Source organism: Bos grunniens, chromosome 22 (genome assembly GCF_055505025.1).
Source record: "Bos grunniens cultivar Pamir isolate PY7600 chromosome 22, Bosgru_T2T1.0, whole genome shotgun sequence".
Taxonomy (NCBI): domain Eukaryota; kingdom Metazoa; phylum Chordata; class Mammalia; order Artiodactyla; family Bovidae; genus Bos; species Bos grunniens.
In genome coordinates, this window is record NC_141186.1 from 57,000,081 (window position 1) to 57,017,052 (window position 16,972).

Genomic DNA, 16,972 nt, shown 5'->3' on the forward strand with positions numbered 1-16,972 from the left:
GCTGCCAGGCTCCTCTGTCCATGGTATTTTCCAGGCAACAATACTGGAATGGGTTGCCATTTCATTCAGGAGAGGATCTTCCCAACACAGGAATTGAACCCTTGGCTCCTGCATTGGCAGGCGCATTCTTTACCACTAGCGCCACCTGGGGAGTCAAGCTTCACTAGTGAATTCTACTGAACATTCGAAGAGGAATTAACACCAATCCTTACAGAGTCTTACAAAGAGCGGAAGAGGATGGAATGCCTCCCATTCTATGTGGCCAGTATTACACCTTGATACAAAAAGCAAACACATCACGAGAAAACTACAGATCAATATACTTTTATATAAAGAAAAATATAAAAACTTTCCACAAATTACTAGCAGATGGAATGCAGCAACGTAGAAAAAGGATTATCTGCCACGACCATGTGAAAAGTATCCCTGGAGTGCAGGGCTGGCCAAACATACTGCTGCTGCTGCTGCTGCTGAGTCGCATCAGTCGTGTCCGACTCTGCGCGACCCCACAGACGGCAGCCACCAGGCTCCCCGTCCCTGGGATTCTCCAGGCAAGAACACTGGAGTGGGCTGCCATTTCCTTCTCCAGTGCATGAAAGTGACAAGTGAAAGTGAAGTCGCTCAGTCGTCTCCTACTCTTAGCGACCCCATGGACTGCAGCCCACCAGGCTCCTCCATCCATGGGATTCTCCAGGCAGGAGTACTGGAGTGGGGTGCCATTGCCTTCTCCATAAATCAATGTAATTCACCGTGTTAAAAGAAAAAATAATATGCTTATTTTAGTAGATGTGGAAAAAACATTTGACAAAATCTAATGCCTTTTCTTTGGCATCGCCCTTCTTTGGGATTGGAATGACAATTGACCGTTTCCAGTTCTGTGGCCACTGCTGAGTTTTCCAAATTTGCTGGCATAGTGAGTGCAGCACTTTCACAGCATCATCTTCCAGGATTTGAAATAGCTCAACTGGAATGCCATCACCTCCATTAGCTTTGAACATAGAGATGCTTCCTAAGGCCCACTTGACTTCATATTCCAGGATGTCTGGCTCTAGGTGAGTGATCACACCATCGTGATTATATAGGTCGTGAAGATCTTTTTTGTACAGTTCTTCTGTGTATTCTTGCCACCTCTACTTAATATCTTCTGCTTCTGTTAGGTCCATACCATTTCTGTCCTTTATCGAGCCCATCTTTGCATGAAATGTTCCCTTGGTATCTCTAATTTTCTTGAAGAGATCTCCAGTCTTTCCCATTTTATTGTTCTCCTCTATTTCTTTGCACTGATCACTGAGGAAGGCTTTCTTATCTCTCCTTGCTATTCTCTGGAACTCTGCATTCAGATGGGTATATCTTTCCTTTTCACTTCTCTTCTTTTCACAGCTATTTGTAAGGCCTCCTCAGACAGCCATTTTGCTTTTTTGCATTTCTTTTTCTTGAGGATGGTCTTGATCCCTTTCTCCTGTACAATGTCACAAACCTCCGTCCATAGTTCAGGCACTCTGTCTATCAGATATAGTCCTTTAAATCTATTTCTCACTTTCACTGTATAATCATAAGGGATTTGATTTAGGTCATACCTGAATGGTCTAGTGGTTTTCCCTACTTTCTTCAATTTAAGTCTGAATTTGGCAATAAGGAATTCATGATCTGAGCCACAGTCAGCTCCTGGTCTTGTTTTTGCTGACTGTATAGAGCTTCTCCATTTTGGCTGCAAAGAATATAATCAATCTGATTTCGGTGTTGGCCATCTGGTGAGTCTTCTCTTGTGTTTTTGGAAGAAGGTGTTTGCTATGACCAGTGTGTTCTCTTGGCAAAACTCTATTAGCCTCTGCCCTGCTTCATTCCGTATTCCAAGGCCAAATTTGTCTGTTACTCCAGGTGTTTCTTGACTTCCTACTTTTGCATTCCAGTCCCCTATAATGAAAAAGGACATCTTTTTTTTTTTTTTTTTTAGGTGTCAGTTCTAAAAGGTCTTGTTGATCTTCACAGAACCATTCAACTTCAACTTCTTCAGCATTACCGGTCAGGGGATAGACTTGGATTACCATGATATTGAATGGTTTTCCTCGGAAATGAACAGATCATTCTATCGTTTTTGAGATTGCATCCAAGTACTGAATTTCAGACTCTTGTTGAGTATGAGGGCTACTCCATTTCTTCTAAGGGATTCCTGCCCACAGTAGTAGATATAATGGTCATCTGAGTTAAATTCACCCATTCCAGTCCATTTTAGTTCACTGATTCCTAGAATGTCAATGTTCACTCTTGGCATCTCCTGTTTGATGACTTCCAATTTGCCTTGATTCATGGACCTAACATTCCAGGTTCCTATGCAATATTGCTCTTTACAGCATCGGACCTTGCTTCTATCCCCAGTCACATCCACAACTGGGTGTTGTTTTTGCTTTGGCTCTGTCTCTTCATTTTTTCTGGAGTTATTTCTCCACTCTTCTCCAGAAGCATATTGGGCACCTATCAACCTGGGGAGTTCATCTTTCAGTGTCCTATCTTTTTGCCTTTTCATACTCTTCATGGGGTTCTCAAGGCAAGAATACTGAAGTGGTTTGCCATTCCCTTCTCCAGTGGACCACATTCTGTCAGACCTCTCCACCATGACCCGCCTGTCTTGGGTTGCCCCACACGGCATGGCTTAGTTTCATTGAGTTAGACAAGGCTGTGGTCCATGTAATCAGATTGGCTAGTCTCCTGTGATTGTGGTTTCAGCCTGTCTTCCCACTGATGGCCTCTCTCAGCACCTACTGTCTTACTTGGGTTTCTCTTACCTTGGACATGGGGTATCTCTTCTTGGCCGCTGCTCCTGACCTTGGACATGGGGTATCTCATCTAAGCTGCCGCTCCTGTGCTACGCAGTCACCGCTTCAGCAATACTTGAACCATGAACTTCCAGATGTTCAAGCTAGTTTTAGAAAAGGCAGAGGAACCAGAGATCAAATTGCCAACATCTGCTGGATCATCGAAAAAGCAAGAGAGTTCTAGAAAGATATTTCTGCTTTATTGACTATGCCAAAGCCTTTGACTGTGTGGATCACAATAAACTGTGGAAAATTCTGAAAGAGATGGGAATACCAGACCACCTGACCTGCCTTTTGAGAAACCTGTATGCAGGTCAGGAAGCAACAGTTAGAACTGGACATGGAACAACAGACTGGATCCAGATAGGAAAAGGAGTATGTCAAGGCTGTATATTGTCACCCTGCTTATTTAACTTATATGCAGAGTACATCATGAGAAACGCTGGGCTGGAAGAAGCACAAGCTGGAATCAAGATTGCCAGGAGAAATATCAATAACCTCAGATATGCAGATGACACCACCCTTATGGCAGAAAGTGAATAGGAACTAAAGAGCATCTTGATTAAAGAGGAGAGTAAAAAGTTGGCTTAAAGCTCAACATTCAGGAAACGAAGATCATGGCATCTGGTCCCATCACTTCATGGCAAGTAGATGGGGAAACAGTGGCTGACTTTATTTTTGGGGCTCCAAAATCACTGCAGATGGTGATAGCAGCCATGAAATTAAAAGACGCTTACTCCTGGGAAGGAAAGTTATGACCAACCTAGGCAGCATATTAAAAAGCAGAGACATTACTTTGTCAACAAATGTCCATCTAGTCAAGGCTGTGGTTTTTCCAGTAGTCATGTATGGATATGACAGTTGGACTATAAAGAAAGCTATAGAGTGCCGAAGAATTGATGCTTTTGAACTGTGGTGTTGGAGAAGACTCTTGAGAGTCCCTTGGACTGCAAGGAGATCCAACCAGTCTATCCTAAAGGAGATCAGTCCTGAGTGTTCATTGGAAGGACTGATGCTGAAGCTGAAACTCCAATACTTTGGCCACCTGATGCACAGAGGTGACTCATTTGAAAAGACCCTGATGCTGGTAAAGATTGAAGGCAGGAGGAGAAGGGGACAAGATGGCTGGATGGCATCACCGACTCAATGGACATGGGTTTGGGTGGACTCCGGGAGTTGGTGATGGACAGGGAGGCCTGGTGAGCTGCAGTTCATGGGGTCGCAAAGCATCAGACATGACTGAGCGACTGAACTGAACTGAACTGAATGCCTTTTCCTAATAAAAACACTCAAAACAACTAGGAAGAGAAAGGAACTTCCTCACCCTGATAAGGTCTTCTACCCAAACCCTACAGGTAACATCAGACTTAATGGTGAAAGACCAGCAGGTTTCCCTCTAACATCCAGAACAAGAAAAGGATACTCACTGGTAACACCTCTATTCAACAGTATGCTGGAGTTTCTCACCAGGGCAATTAGGCAAGAAAAAGAAATAAAGTTATTCCAATGGAAAAGAAGAAGTAAAACTATATTTATCTGCAAATGGTATGATTCTGTGTAAAACTCTTAGATGAAAGTACAGTCACAGATTTTCATGACACTGGATTAGGCAATGGATTCTTAAATGAAACACCGAAGGGTAAGAAACGAAAGAAAAAAATGGATAAATTTGACTTCATCAAAATTTTAAAAATTTGTACTTTAAATGATATCATCAAGAAAGTAAAAAGACAGCATTTAGAATTTATATAGTATATCCAGAATATATAAAGAACAACAAAAGCACCAAAACAGATAAAATATATAAAGAACAATTATAAACTCAACAATTTATATACAGAAAAGGACAATAGGCATGTGAAAGGATGTTTAGCATCATTAGTTGCTGCTGCTGCTGCTAAGTCACTTCAGTCATGTCCGACTCTGTGCGACCCCACAGATGGCAGCGCACCAGGCTCCCCCGTCCCTGGGATTCTCCAGGCAAGAACACTGGAGTGGGTGGCCATTTCCTTCTCCAGTGCATGAAAGTGAAAGTGAAGTCGCTCAGTCGTGTCTGACTGCTAGCGACCTCATGGACTGTAGCCTACCAGGCTCCCCCGTCCACGGGATTTTCCAGGCAAGAGGACTGGAGTGGGTGCCATCGCCTTCTCCGCATTAGTCACTAGGGAAATGCAAATCAAAACCATGATGAGGGGCGTTCCCAGTGGTCCAGTGGCTAAGACTCTGCACTCCCAATGCAGGGGCCCCGGTTCAATCCGTGGCCAGGGAACTAGATCCCACATGCCACAATTAAGAGTTCACATGCCTCAAATCTAAGGTCCCTTGTGTGGAAACTAAGACCCAGCACAGCCAAGTAAACAAACAAAAAATCCACAAGGAGATTCTACTTTGAGACCGCTAGAATAGTTAAAAAAATACAGACAGTAACAAGTGATGATGTGGAGACACTGAAAGTGAAAGTGAAGTCGCTCAGTCGTGTCCGACTCTTTGCGACCCCATGGACTGTAGCCTACCAGGCTCCTCTGACCATGGGATTTTCCAGGCAATAGTACTGGAGTGGATTGCCATTTCCTGCTCCAGGGGATCTTCCCAACCCAGAGATCGAACCTGGGTCTCCCGCATTGTAGACAGACGCTTTACTGTCTGAGCCACCAGGGAAGCCCTTTGGAGACACTGGAAGCCCCTAAAATTGCTAGTGGGAATGGAAAGTGATGCAGCCACTTTGAAGACAAGTTCGGCAGCTCCTCAAAATGTTAAATATAGTCAGTATGTGACCCAGAGATTCCACTCTTGGGTACGGGATCAAGGGAACTGATGACATATGCTCACACAAAAACTTGTACAGTAATATGAAACTTGTTTATAGCAGCATTATTCATGTAACCGCGAGGTGGAAACAACCGAAACGTCCATCAGCTGATGAAAGGAAATGTAAAATGTGGTACAGCTGCCCCATGGAATATTATTCAGCCATTAAAAGGGATGAACAACCAATGCGTGCTACAACATGGATGAACTTTGCAAACATTATGCTAAGCAAAGAAACTAGATACCGAAGACCACGTATCAAATGATGCCATTTATATGCAATGTCCAGAATAGACAAATGCCTAGAGAAGAAAGACAGTGGTCCCCAGGGGCTGGTGGGAACAGAGAATGGGGAGTCACTGCTAACAGGTGCAGCTTTGAGGGAGGTGGTAAAAAACGCTCTAAACTTAGATCAGGTACAAGCCATGGAATTGTACACTTGAAATGGGTGCATTTTACATGTAAAATTTTATCTGAATTTTTTAAAAGAAAGGGGTATTGAAGACAAAGGGATCCAACATACAGAGAAGAGAACTTCATAAAGAAGAAAACCAAAACGAAGGAAACAGAACAAATCCTCAAATTATAATTTATGAAACCTTTCCTGAAATAAGATACAAAACTACATAGTCAAAGGACACAGCACAAAATATAACGGAAAAGCAGCAGACTCACAGATACAGAGAACAAACCAGCGGGGAGAGGGAAGTGGAGAGGCTGCAATACAAGGGCAGGGGATTAAGAGCAACCAACAATTAGGTATAAAATAAGCTTTACAAAGGACTTCCCTGGTGGCATGGTGGGTAAGATTCCACCTGCCGAGGCAGGGGACGTGGGTTTGATCCCTGGTCCAAGAAGACTGCACTGGCTGCAGAGCAACTACGCCTGCACGCCTCACCTACTGAGCCCACGCTTTAGGGCCTGCAGGCTGCACCTAACTGAAGCCCACACGCCTAGAGCTCACGCTCTGCAACAAGAGAAGCCGCCGCATTCAGAAGCCTGTGCACGAGAGTAGGCCCTGCTCGCTGCAACTAGAGAAAGCCTTTGCAAAGCAATGAAGGCCCAGCACAGCCAAAAGTAAAATAATTTTTTTTAAATAAAAAAGCTACAAGAATATACTGTACAATATGGGAATATAGCCAATATTTTATAATAATTTAAGTGGATTATAGCTTTTAAAAAAGTAGTTTTGTAAGTTAAAAAAAAATACAAAGAACATACCACAAGCCTGAACTGTGCTCAGTCGCATCCAACTCTTTGCAACCCCGTGGACTGTAGCCCACCAGACTCCTCTGTCTATGGGATTCTCCAGGCAAGAATACTGGAGTAGGTTGCCATTTCCTCCTCCAAGATAAGCCTGAATAAGTCAATCCAAAAAGATAACATCATGACATATTATAGTAAATCTATTTATCTTTAAAAGAAAACTATATCCTTTGGGTATACTGGCAGAAAAGCACAGGACTTATATGAGAAAGAAAATAAGTTACTTTGTCATCAGACTTTTGACAGCAGTGTCTTATACCAGGAGAAAATGGAATAAGGTATTAAAGAAAATGTAGCCAAGGATTTTATATCCAGCCAAATCGAACTTCAAGTATAAAGAACAGGGATGAATTATCCAAGAACTCACAATATTCTTCCTATGAGCTCTTCCTATGGAATCTTTTCTAGAATGAACTTCAGACAACCTTATAATTACTAGAGAGTGACGGACAGAGGAACGGTGCGCACGAAGAGAAGTTTGTGCATAAGACTAAGCCTCAGCGAGGGTCAGAAGGGAGACACAATTGTTTACCACGGCAGATGCTCTGACAGTGACGATATAGGACTGACCATGTGAGGACATGAGAGAAAGATGGGGAGACCATTGCAAAAATAAAAATAAAGCCTCTCGTCGTGAAGAGAGGTGGCAGAATTTACTACTGTTACTCCTGAGATGGCGTCAAGTGGGATTCTCAGTGTGGAGGAAAAGAGACCCACACACAATGCAGAGCGGCTGGGTGAAAACGCAGTCCTGAGCTTGGACGGAAATGCATTTAGTCTCTGTTTGCATGTGAGTTTCTTACCCTGTGGTGTTTTACCCTGCTCTGTTTACTGAAAAGATCAAGAAATGATTAAGGGGAAAAAAAAAGAATGCGAGTGTATTAAAAATGTTTATTAAGGCATAGGTCCCCCGTTTATTTTCACGGGGCTAAAAATACCTCTTGGCACTGACGTCATGAAGATGAGAATATTCTCAGTGAACAGCAGTGGTGGTTTCTATTAATAATGAACAATCTCAGACCCTTGTCACCTGAGCTAGGTGTCTAGCTAGAACCTGTCTGCCTTCGCTGTAACAGGAGAAGGTTGGTTGGAATGATTTCTAAGGCCTTTTTTATTTCTGAGAGTCTGATGATCACTCCGTATTACTACACTGGATGTGTGCTTTCCTGCATTTCAGCATGCTGTAATTTATCTGAATGCAACGAGGAAGCGCTTTTCTGAAGCACTTTTACCGCCCACGATACCTTCTCTGGGGGTCTCCCCTCTTCTCTGAAACCACAGTCATCAGCAGGGGCTGTCTAAGTGAACTGTGTCACAATCAAACTTTGGGGTCCTCTGCAGGTATCTGATATGCTGGGCTGGACTTATACAACTGATACTGTAAAGAAGTTTCCAGGATGAGAGAAAAACATGAATTTCCAAACAGTATACAGTGAACAGATAATTAACAAGAACCTGCTATGTAGGCAGGGAATTCTACTCGACACTCTGTAATGGCCTATATGGGGAAAGAATCTAAAAAAAGAAAGAGTGGACATATGTATCAATGTATGTATAACTGACTCATTTTGCTGTATACTTGAAACTAAGACAGTATTATAAATCAACTATAATAAAAATAAAAAAAACAGTATACAGTTATAACAACATTGGGGTTTGAAAAAAAGCATATGGAAATAGTCACTAGTTTTACCGTTTAGTTTTCTCCTGGGAATAGAACATGGTGGGTGCAAAAATGTTCTGAGAGACACTGGACATCGCCTTGCTTTCCATCTTTTTGTGCAGTTGCTTAAAGCTTTTAAAACTGCAGAGTAACAAACTGCAGAGAGTTAAATGTATAGTTTGATGAAATTTTACAAACTGAATACCGTCGGGTAATCAACACCTTCCCTGGTGGCTCATACAGTAAAGAACCCGCCTGCAATGGGGGAGACCTGGGCTCGATCCCTGAGTCGGGACGATCCCCTGCAGGATGGCATGGCAACCCCCTCTAGTATTCTTGCCTGGACAAACCTGTGGACAGAGGAAACTGCTGGGCTACAGTCCATGGGGGGGTCGCAAAGAGTCGGAGACAACTGCGTGACTAACACACAGTCGAAACCTAGACATCGAATCAGCCCAACCCCAGACCCCAGACCCGCCTTCATGCCCTCTCCCGGGCAGTATTCACCGCCTCGGGTAACCACTACCCCTACTCCTGTGCTGTCTGTTTTTTAATGAGCAAGATTCCTTCTACAATATAAAATATCACAAGAAAAATAACCTCAAAGTAAGTGAAAGTCACACAGTCATGTCCGACTCATTGCAACCCCACGGACTATACAGTCCATGAAATTCTCCAGGCCACAGTACTGGAGTGGGTAGCTGTTCCCTTTTCCAGGGATCTTTCCAACCCAGGAATTGAACTGGGGTCTCCTGAATTGCAGGTGGATTCTTCACCAGCTGAGCCACCAGGGAAGCCCAAGAATACTGGAGTGGGTAGCCTATCTCTTCTCCAGGGGATCTTCCCAACCCAGGAATCGAACCAGGGTCTCTTGCATTGCAGGCGGATTCTTTACCAGCTGAACTACCAGGGAATCCCTAATAGTTAAGAGACTTATTTAGTTGCTAAGTCATGTCAGATTCTTTTGTGATCGCTTAGACTGTAGCCCACCAGGCTCCTCTGTCCATGGGATTTCCCAGGCAAAAATACTGGAGTGGGTTGCCATTTCTTTCGCCAAGGGATCTTCCCGACCCAGGGACTGAGCCCTCATCTCCTGCATTGCAGGCGGATTCTTTACCGCTGAGCCACTGGGGAATCCTTGAAAGTAAGGATCCCATGTATCTATTCAAGACCCAAATGAGATAACAACCTATTCTAGCAAACCAAACGTAAAAGTGGGTCTCTAACTCCAAGAAGCTCACAGACATTGACAGCTCTAGTAGAAACAAATATTGTTCAGTTGCTCAGTCGTCTCTGACTCTTTGCAGACCCCACGAACTCAGCACGCCAGGCTTCCCTGTCCTTCACTACCTCCAGTAGTTTGCTCAAACTCATGTCCATTGAGAAACAAACACAGCACTGCCTATGCGAGGGGACGCTGGGGGAGGCCGAGGAAGCTTTCACAGATGAGTAGGGCTATGGAGGATAAAGAGGAGCTGGATGTCGACTGGGGGAAAACGTATCATGGCTAGAGAGACACGCTGTGAGCACAGATGAAGCTAGCTCTTTAAGACACTGGGGAGGCCTGGTTACAGGTTAACTCTAGCTGGCTTGGCCTGAAGCCGCCCCACAGAATGACATCACAGCTCTCAGGTTACTCAGATGCAGACACTGACTGGCTGAGTTAATGAGGAGAAGGAAGTCCGGGGAGCTCGCCCCGCTTGCCCGGGACAGGGAAGCCATGCAGTGCCCAGAGGCCGGGAAGCCTATCGTCAAGGTCAACCACTGTCAGAAGTACGTCTACAGCTTCGGGGTGCCGAGGCGCTGCCCCCTCTGCGGGCAGGATGTGGGCTCCAGGAGGCTGGAGGAAGCGCCCGTCAGCATCTCTGAGCCGTTTACCAACGGCCATCGAGAAAAGTGCTCCTTCCTCCTCAGGCCGACTCGAGGGACGTTTCTCAGGTACGCTGCTCGACGTGCTGCCCTGGACTCTGCAAGGTCTCCCTTCGCTGTTTCGGTCACTTCAACTTTCTTTTTCTAACATGCACTCTACAGTGTGAGATCCGGTGGATCACCTATTCAGAACTTTGGAGTTAAATGCTAAGACGCAGGCCTCTGTGTTTCCTAAGAGTAGAAGGGTGCATATGTTCCTGGGGGCTTCCCTGGTGGCTCAGTAGTAAAGAATCCACGTGTTGATGCAGGAGGCGAACAAAACATGGGTTCGATCCCTGGGTGGGGAAGATCCCCTGGAGGAGGAAATGTCAACCTGCTCCAGTATTCTTGCCTGGGAAATCCCATGGACAGAGGAGCCTGGCGGGCTACAGTCCATGGAGTTGCAGAGTCAGACATGACTAAGCAACTCAACAACAACCACATACTTTTCTGGGGTAAGTGCAAGAATATAGAGAGGTCAAAGCTGCTGCTGCTAAGTCGCTTCAGTCGTGTCCGACTCTGTGCGACCCCACAGATGGCAGCCGAACAGGCTCCCCCGTCCCTGGGATTCTCCGGGCAAGAACACTGGAGTGGGTTGCCATTTCCTTCTCCAATGCTTGAAAGTGAAAAGTGAAAGTGAAGTCGCTCAGTCGTGTCCGACTCTCAGCGACCCCATGGACTGCAGCCCACCAGGCTCCTCCATCCATGGGATTCTCCAGGCAAGAGTACTGGAGTGGGGTCCCATTGCCTTCTCCAGTTCATAGATGTCATACCAAGAGACTCACTGGGAAAATGACCCAGCAGCTAATCTCATCAAATCAATACCTTTACTTCGAGTTAGTCTGTAACATTTGTGACAAGCAGGTACTCAGCACAGAGCCTGAAGAATGGCCACTTACAGACCATTTTCCAGGGAGGTGCATTAAACTGAGACAAGCTGGTCTGCTTCAACTGGAGATGCCACCTGACTTTCAGAAACATTTCAGAAAAAAGGATGGTGGCTTCTCCGAGTCCTGAGTTGACGGAACTGAAACTGGCGCTGCTGCAAGCCAGGGCTCGAGAGGACACAGGTGCTGAGTGAGCTCTGGGAAGCGTGTCCTGCACTCCATCGCCGTCCAATGCCTGGACGGTCTTGCCTCCTGAAACACGCCCCCGCCCGAATCCCTCATGCTGGTTTGGGACTAGAAAATGGGACTTGAGTGCTTCTTTGCTCACCAGCGCCTTAATCAACCCCCTTCCTGTTCCTATGGGGATGAAATGAACTGACGTGTTTAGGAGGCACGGGTCAACATTAGAGGCAAAACAGACTGCACCCCGACCCTTCCTCGGGGAGGCTGCGGGGTTCAGAGGGGAGCGTGCAGGCTTTGACGGTTTTTGCTGTGCTTCAGAAGAGCTCTGGGACCCTCATCTGTTAAATGAGGACCCATCGACCTTGCAGAGTTGTGTGGGTCAGTGATAAGGCCTATCAAGCTGGCCCAGGTGTGGCAGGCGTGGTGTTGAACCAAACTGCTCCTTCCCATCCTATTTGTTCATACTCAGCTCGGAAGGTGACTGGTAGAAACTTCCTTTCCACCCTAACCAGAACCATGATGCTCAAACAGTGAACAGCTGCAGCGCTGCTCTCCAGAAATGACACAGCCCGGGACAGGCTCTCGGGCTGGCCCCTGGAAAGCACTCATTTCGTCTCTGATGCGCTAGTGACAGTGACAGGCCTGGCCTCCCTCGGCCGCGGCAGGGAGGAGGCGGTGGTGCTGACACCGACCGTCTGCTGAGGCGTCTTCCTACCCGCTCAGGCACTCAGGCCAGGAACTGCAGAACCCAAGCAGTAGCCCCCTGCCCACCAGACCCTTGAATACCAAGTTCCAGACTATTTCCTTCCCTCTCATCCTATTTCTAAGCCCTCAGAACTGGCTCCCACAACCCACCTTGAGACAACTTCATCTACTTCAGCAAAGAGAACCAGCAGGGACTCGAGGAATTGCCGAGGCTGTGGTCTAACCAGATGAGGCTCCCCCAGGGCGGCCACATACGGTTGTGCAGGTTGTGGACTGCACAAAGGCACCTGGCCACTTGTACACTGAAACTCGGCCGGAGTCCCGCCCACCCTGGGCAGAACTGCATCTGCAAGAAGAAGGGTCACCTTTTCTTAATTTGTACAAAAGTGTCATATGGCATAAGGGTGCCCTGGCCCTGCCCCTCTCACATGGTTCTCTAACACTTTCCAGGCTATCAAAAACTTGCTAAACTAAAAATGTCCTCACTGGAAGCAAGTGAACTCTGTGAGGCAGGGACCCCATCTTATTTCCCGCTGTGTCCCTGGCCCTTCGCTACAAACGACTGGCCTGCAGTTGACACCTGTTACATGACTGAAGCGGCTGAAGGAAAGGGAGGAGGGAGGAACTGGGATTCAGGTGGGGAAATGGGGGGGCTGCAGACACGGGGAGCGCGCATCCAGGGCCAGCGCCGTGACCAGCCACTCAAGACTGTCTGCCTTTCCCAGCTTCATTCTCAATTTCTGAACTAGCAGGATCGCAGAAAACTCACGGTGGCTGCAACAGGACAACGCTGGGTTTTGGGGTGGGCGGGGGGAGCTGCTCTGAAGAAGATGGAGCAGTCACCTGTGTCCTTGCGTGCATGCTAAGTCGCTTCAGTCGTGTCCGACTCTGGGCAATCCCACGGACTGTAGCCCACCAGGCTCCCGTTCACAGGATTTCCCAGGCAAGAGTACTGGAGTGGGTTACCATTTCCTCCTCTAGGGGATCTTCCCCATCAGGGATCGAACCTGTGTCTCTTACGTCTAACCTGCGTTGGCAGGCGGGTTCTCTACCACCAGCACCGTGTCCTTGGGCCATTTTAAAGCCCAGGACTTCTTGCTTTAATGAGGAACCAGACATCCAGACCTGTGGTCTGAAGAAAGAGCTGTCATTTAAAAGTGACCTGGTTCATGTGACACCTCCATGTGGTGGCACTCAGTGGGCATTTTACCCCAACAACCAGCTTGCTAAGAGGCTTATGCTATTTCCATGTTAAAGGTGGGAAAATCTCAAGGTCAGTGAGTGATGATCTGGGATCCTATATGGAGCTTAAATCACCTGGAGTTGTACATCTAATGTCAGGGTGGGGTGAAGAATCATTTCAGGAAAAGCAAGTGTGGCTACAGGCTTCAGGGAATGGGCAGTGTTCATTTTAGAGGTAGACGCCCACTGAGCTGCACTCACGACCCTCTCACCCGTGTGGTGAGGAACTGGCTCCCCCCAACACACAAGGAGGAAGGAACGAGGAACAGGGAGCTTCCTCGACAGCTGCCCACCCGGTGGACCCCTCTGCTGCGGAGCCGGGTGTTAGGTGGCTTCTTGCTCCAGCAGAGCAGGCCTTCCAGCACACTCACCTTCAGGACTGGGGGCCAAGAAAATCCAGTGGAGGCACGGGGCAGTGGCTCTCCTGGTGTTTCCACGCAGCTGGCCGCTGGTGCTGAGTTCCGGTACCAGCCAAGTAGGGAGGCCCATTGCTCTCCGCCCACTTTAAATACCAACTCCAGCTGCCAAACGTGTGCATGTGAGACGACCGGAACGCACTTGTGTCTTTCAGGGAGTACGACGGAAGGTCTGATCTTCACGTGGGAATAACCAACACGGGCGGTAAGTGTGTTCTCACAGCTCAAAAAGTTCCCACGTGATACCTGGTTAGAAGAGAGCAGTGTCTCTAGACAAAAAGTATTGCAACAATATCACCAACAACCCTCAGTATCTGAACACTCACAAAGGAGTGTCTCCAAACATTCAAACCACCATCAACCTGTGAGTGTTTCTGTTAGAGTTTTAAGACAAGAAGAAACACATCCGGAGATGGAGCTGTCCAAGCCCTCCTCTTGCGTTAGGAGCAGACCCTCTGCTCTCAAAGCCGTACCCAGCCCACTGCCACTGGGTGCTCCCACTTCAGGGGCCAGGCAGGGACCCCAGCGATAGACTGGTGGGGAGGGGGCACAGCAGCTGAGCACGTGGTGGGGCCCGCAAAGGTCTGCTTAAAAAAAAATCAGAGAACGCTGACACTGTGAACAGACAGTGAGGACTGGGTTTTGAACGCAATGACTGGTGTGAGCGTGCCAAGGTGCACCGGTCTTTGTCAAGAGAAGTCTGCTGCTCACTTACGGAAACCAGACAGACCCCTTTGTAAATACAGCTTCCACAAGAATCTTTGGAGATGACAATCTCAGGCCATCTTACTGTCTCGTTTCTCTGGGGCGACCTCGGGTGCTGAGGGGCGTGCCAGCGACCTCGGTTTCTGTTGGGTGCAGTCACCCCTGATGGTACTGGGGGGGGGCGTTTCCCCTGATGCCTCTGCGTGACTGTGGTTTTGGCCGCAGGAGTCGTGTATAACTACACGGTGCACGGTGTCCAGCGAGACAAGGTGGGCTGGGAGCAGAGTGTGAGCATCCCGCTCCTGTGGCCAGGCCTGTTCGGACTGCTGGACCAGTGGGACAAGTACCTGGAGGACTTCTCCGCCACGGGGGCCTGGCTGCCTCACAGGTAGGACAGGGCCCTCACTCACCGCCAGGTGTGATCCCAGCTCCCCGAGGACGCTGAGCTGCCCCAGCTTTCATGTTGAGCCTGTACCGGGCAGGTGCATCTGTAACAGAACGAAGCAGGGGCTGAAGGACTGGGGTTTTCTGCAGAGGTGAGCCAGCACACCTTTACACATTAGAACCACAGCACTCTACGAGCTTTGGAAAGGACCAGAACTTAGTGCTGAAGTTATTTTACTTATTTTATTCGGTATTTTTAGATACTTGATGTTTAACAGGCTTCCCCAGTGGCTCAGTGGTAAAGAACCCGCCTGCCAATGCAGGAGACACAGGAGATGCGGGTTCAATCCCTGGCTCGGGAATATCCCCTGGAGGAGGAAATGGCAACCCATTCCAGTATTCTTGCCTGGAAAATTCCATGAACAGAGGACCTTGGCGGGCTACAGTCCATAGGGGTTGCAGAGAATCAGACACAATTGAGCAACTGAACACACACAAGACATTTAATAATATACACAGCAAAACCCATAGTCTTATGTTCCCTTAAAAAAAATTTAAATGATGTTCAAAACATAAACCTATCTACAGCTCCCCGCATTTTAAACTTCAGCTATTTTGAAATTAACTTCTCAATTCCATGCCCCCTTGTCACTATAGAAGAGGTATACGGTAATGCTTGTAGACCTAAATTGTTCTGACGCTTTCCTTGAAATAAGTTTAGACACTGTTGTGTAGTTGCTAAGTTGACTCTCTGCAACCCCATATCCATGGGATTTCCTAGGCAAGAATACTGGAGTGGATTTTGCCATTTCCATCTCCAGGGGATCTTCATGACCCAGGGATTGAACCAGCGTTTCCTGCATTGGCAGGCGAATTCTTTACCACTGAGCCACCTGGGAAGCCCTTAAACACGGTGGGATATCATAAGACATGGAATTCCACTTCTAGAACATAGGTCTTCAGGGAAATTAAGCTCCCCCAATCGGCGCTTAGTGGTAACTGGACATTTCGGTGAGTCCTTTCTGCCCCGCAAGCAGAAATGGGCCCAGATGCCAAGTGTCCCTTAGAACCGCACTTCTGGATGACTTGCCATCAAGTGGGCCGGCTCACGTGGGGGCCCAGCTCGCAGAGGGATTAAGATGACGGAAGGCTTCGGGCGGCTCAGGGTAACCCTTGCCTTCTCGACACCCTCACCCTTGTAAGGTATGAAGAGGATCACCACAACTGCTACAGCTACGCCCTCGCGTTCATTAACTGCGTCCTGGCCACAGAGGGCGAGGAGCAGCTGGACCAAGACGAGTTCACGGAGAAGTTCGTGGTCCCGAGGACGAGGAAGGCTTCCAAGTACATCACGCTCTACCGTGCGATAGAAGAGCGAGGCTTCTATGTCACCGACCCCCCTGGTCCCTAGACGGGCCCACGCCCGGGAAGCGGCTCGTGCTGAGCGTGCGGTGCTGAGACCAGATGGGACAGGACGGGGCGTCTGGGGGCTCCTGCCTGGAACAGACACTCGGTTTCTACATGCCTTAAACCGTGGTTAATAAAAAAAGTTACAGCTTTCCTTTCTGCCTGTTTCAGCCTCCTGCAGTGAAAGAATTTAAGAAATGAATAAAAATGGCCCTGGGTTTTCAAAGTTGTAGACAGGGAGGACAGAGGATGAGATGGCTGGATGGACTTAATGGACATGAGTTTGGGTAAACTCCGGGAGTTGGTGATGGACAGGGAGGTCTGGTGTGCTGTGTCCATGGGGTCGCAGAGAGTTGGACACAATTGAGCAACTGAACTGAGGTGCTACTACCAAAATGCCTTCCCTAGTAGTTCAGGGTCCATGTTAAAGCATGAAGTGGCAGCATGTACCTTTTATGCACAGAGCGGTGAAAACTCTTCCTATAAAATTACTGGCGCTGAACAAAGTCACCTTTCAATGTGAATCCAGAAAGTGGGATTTATAGGATGGTGCCTCGGACCTTCACAGTTTTATTTAGTAATGAG

At 47.6% G+C, this 16,972-nt stretch overlaps 1 protein-coding gene across 1 annotated transcript; it reads left to right on the forward strand.

Annotated features, from left to right (window-relative positions):
- Positions 1–8,147: 8,147 nt before the first annotated feature.
- On the forward strand, positions 8,148–16,541 carry MKRN2OS (MKRN2 opposite strand). The gene is made up of 4 exons (XM_086368695.1): positions 8,148–10,488; positions 14,047–14,096; positions 14,822–14,984; positions 16,184–16,541. Exons 1-4 carry the CDS (start codon positions 10,217–10,219, stop codon positions 16,389–16,391), a joined length of 693 nt encoding a protein of 230 aa, XP_086224821.1. The 5' UTR covers positions 8,148–10,216; the 3' UTR covers positions 16,392–16,541.
- Positions 16,542–16,972: the final 431 nt, after the last annotated feature.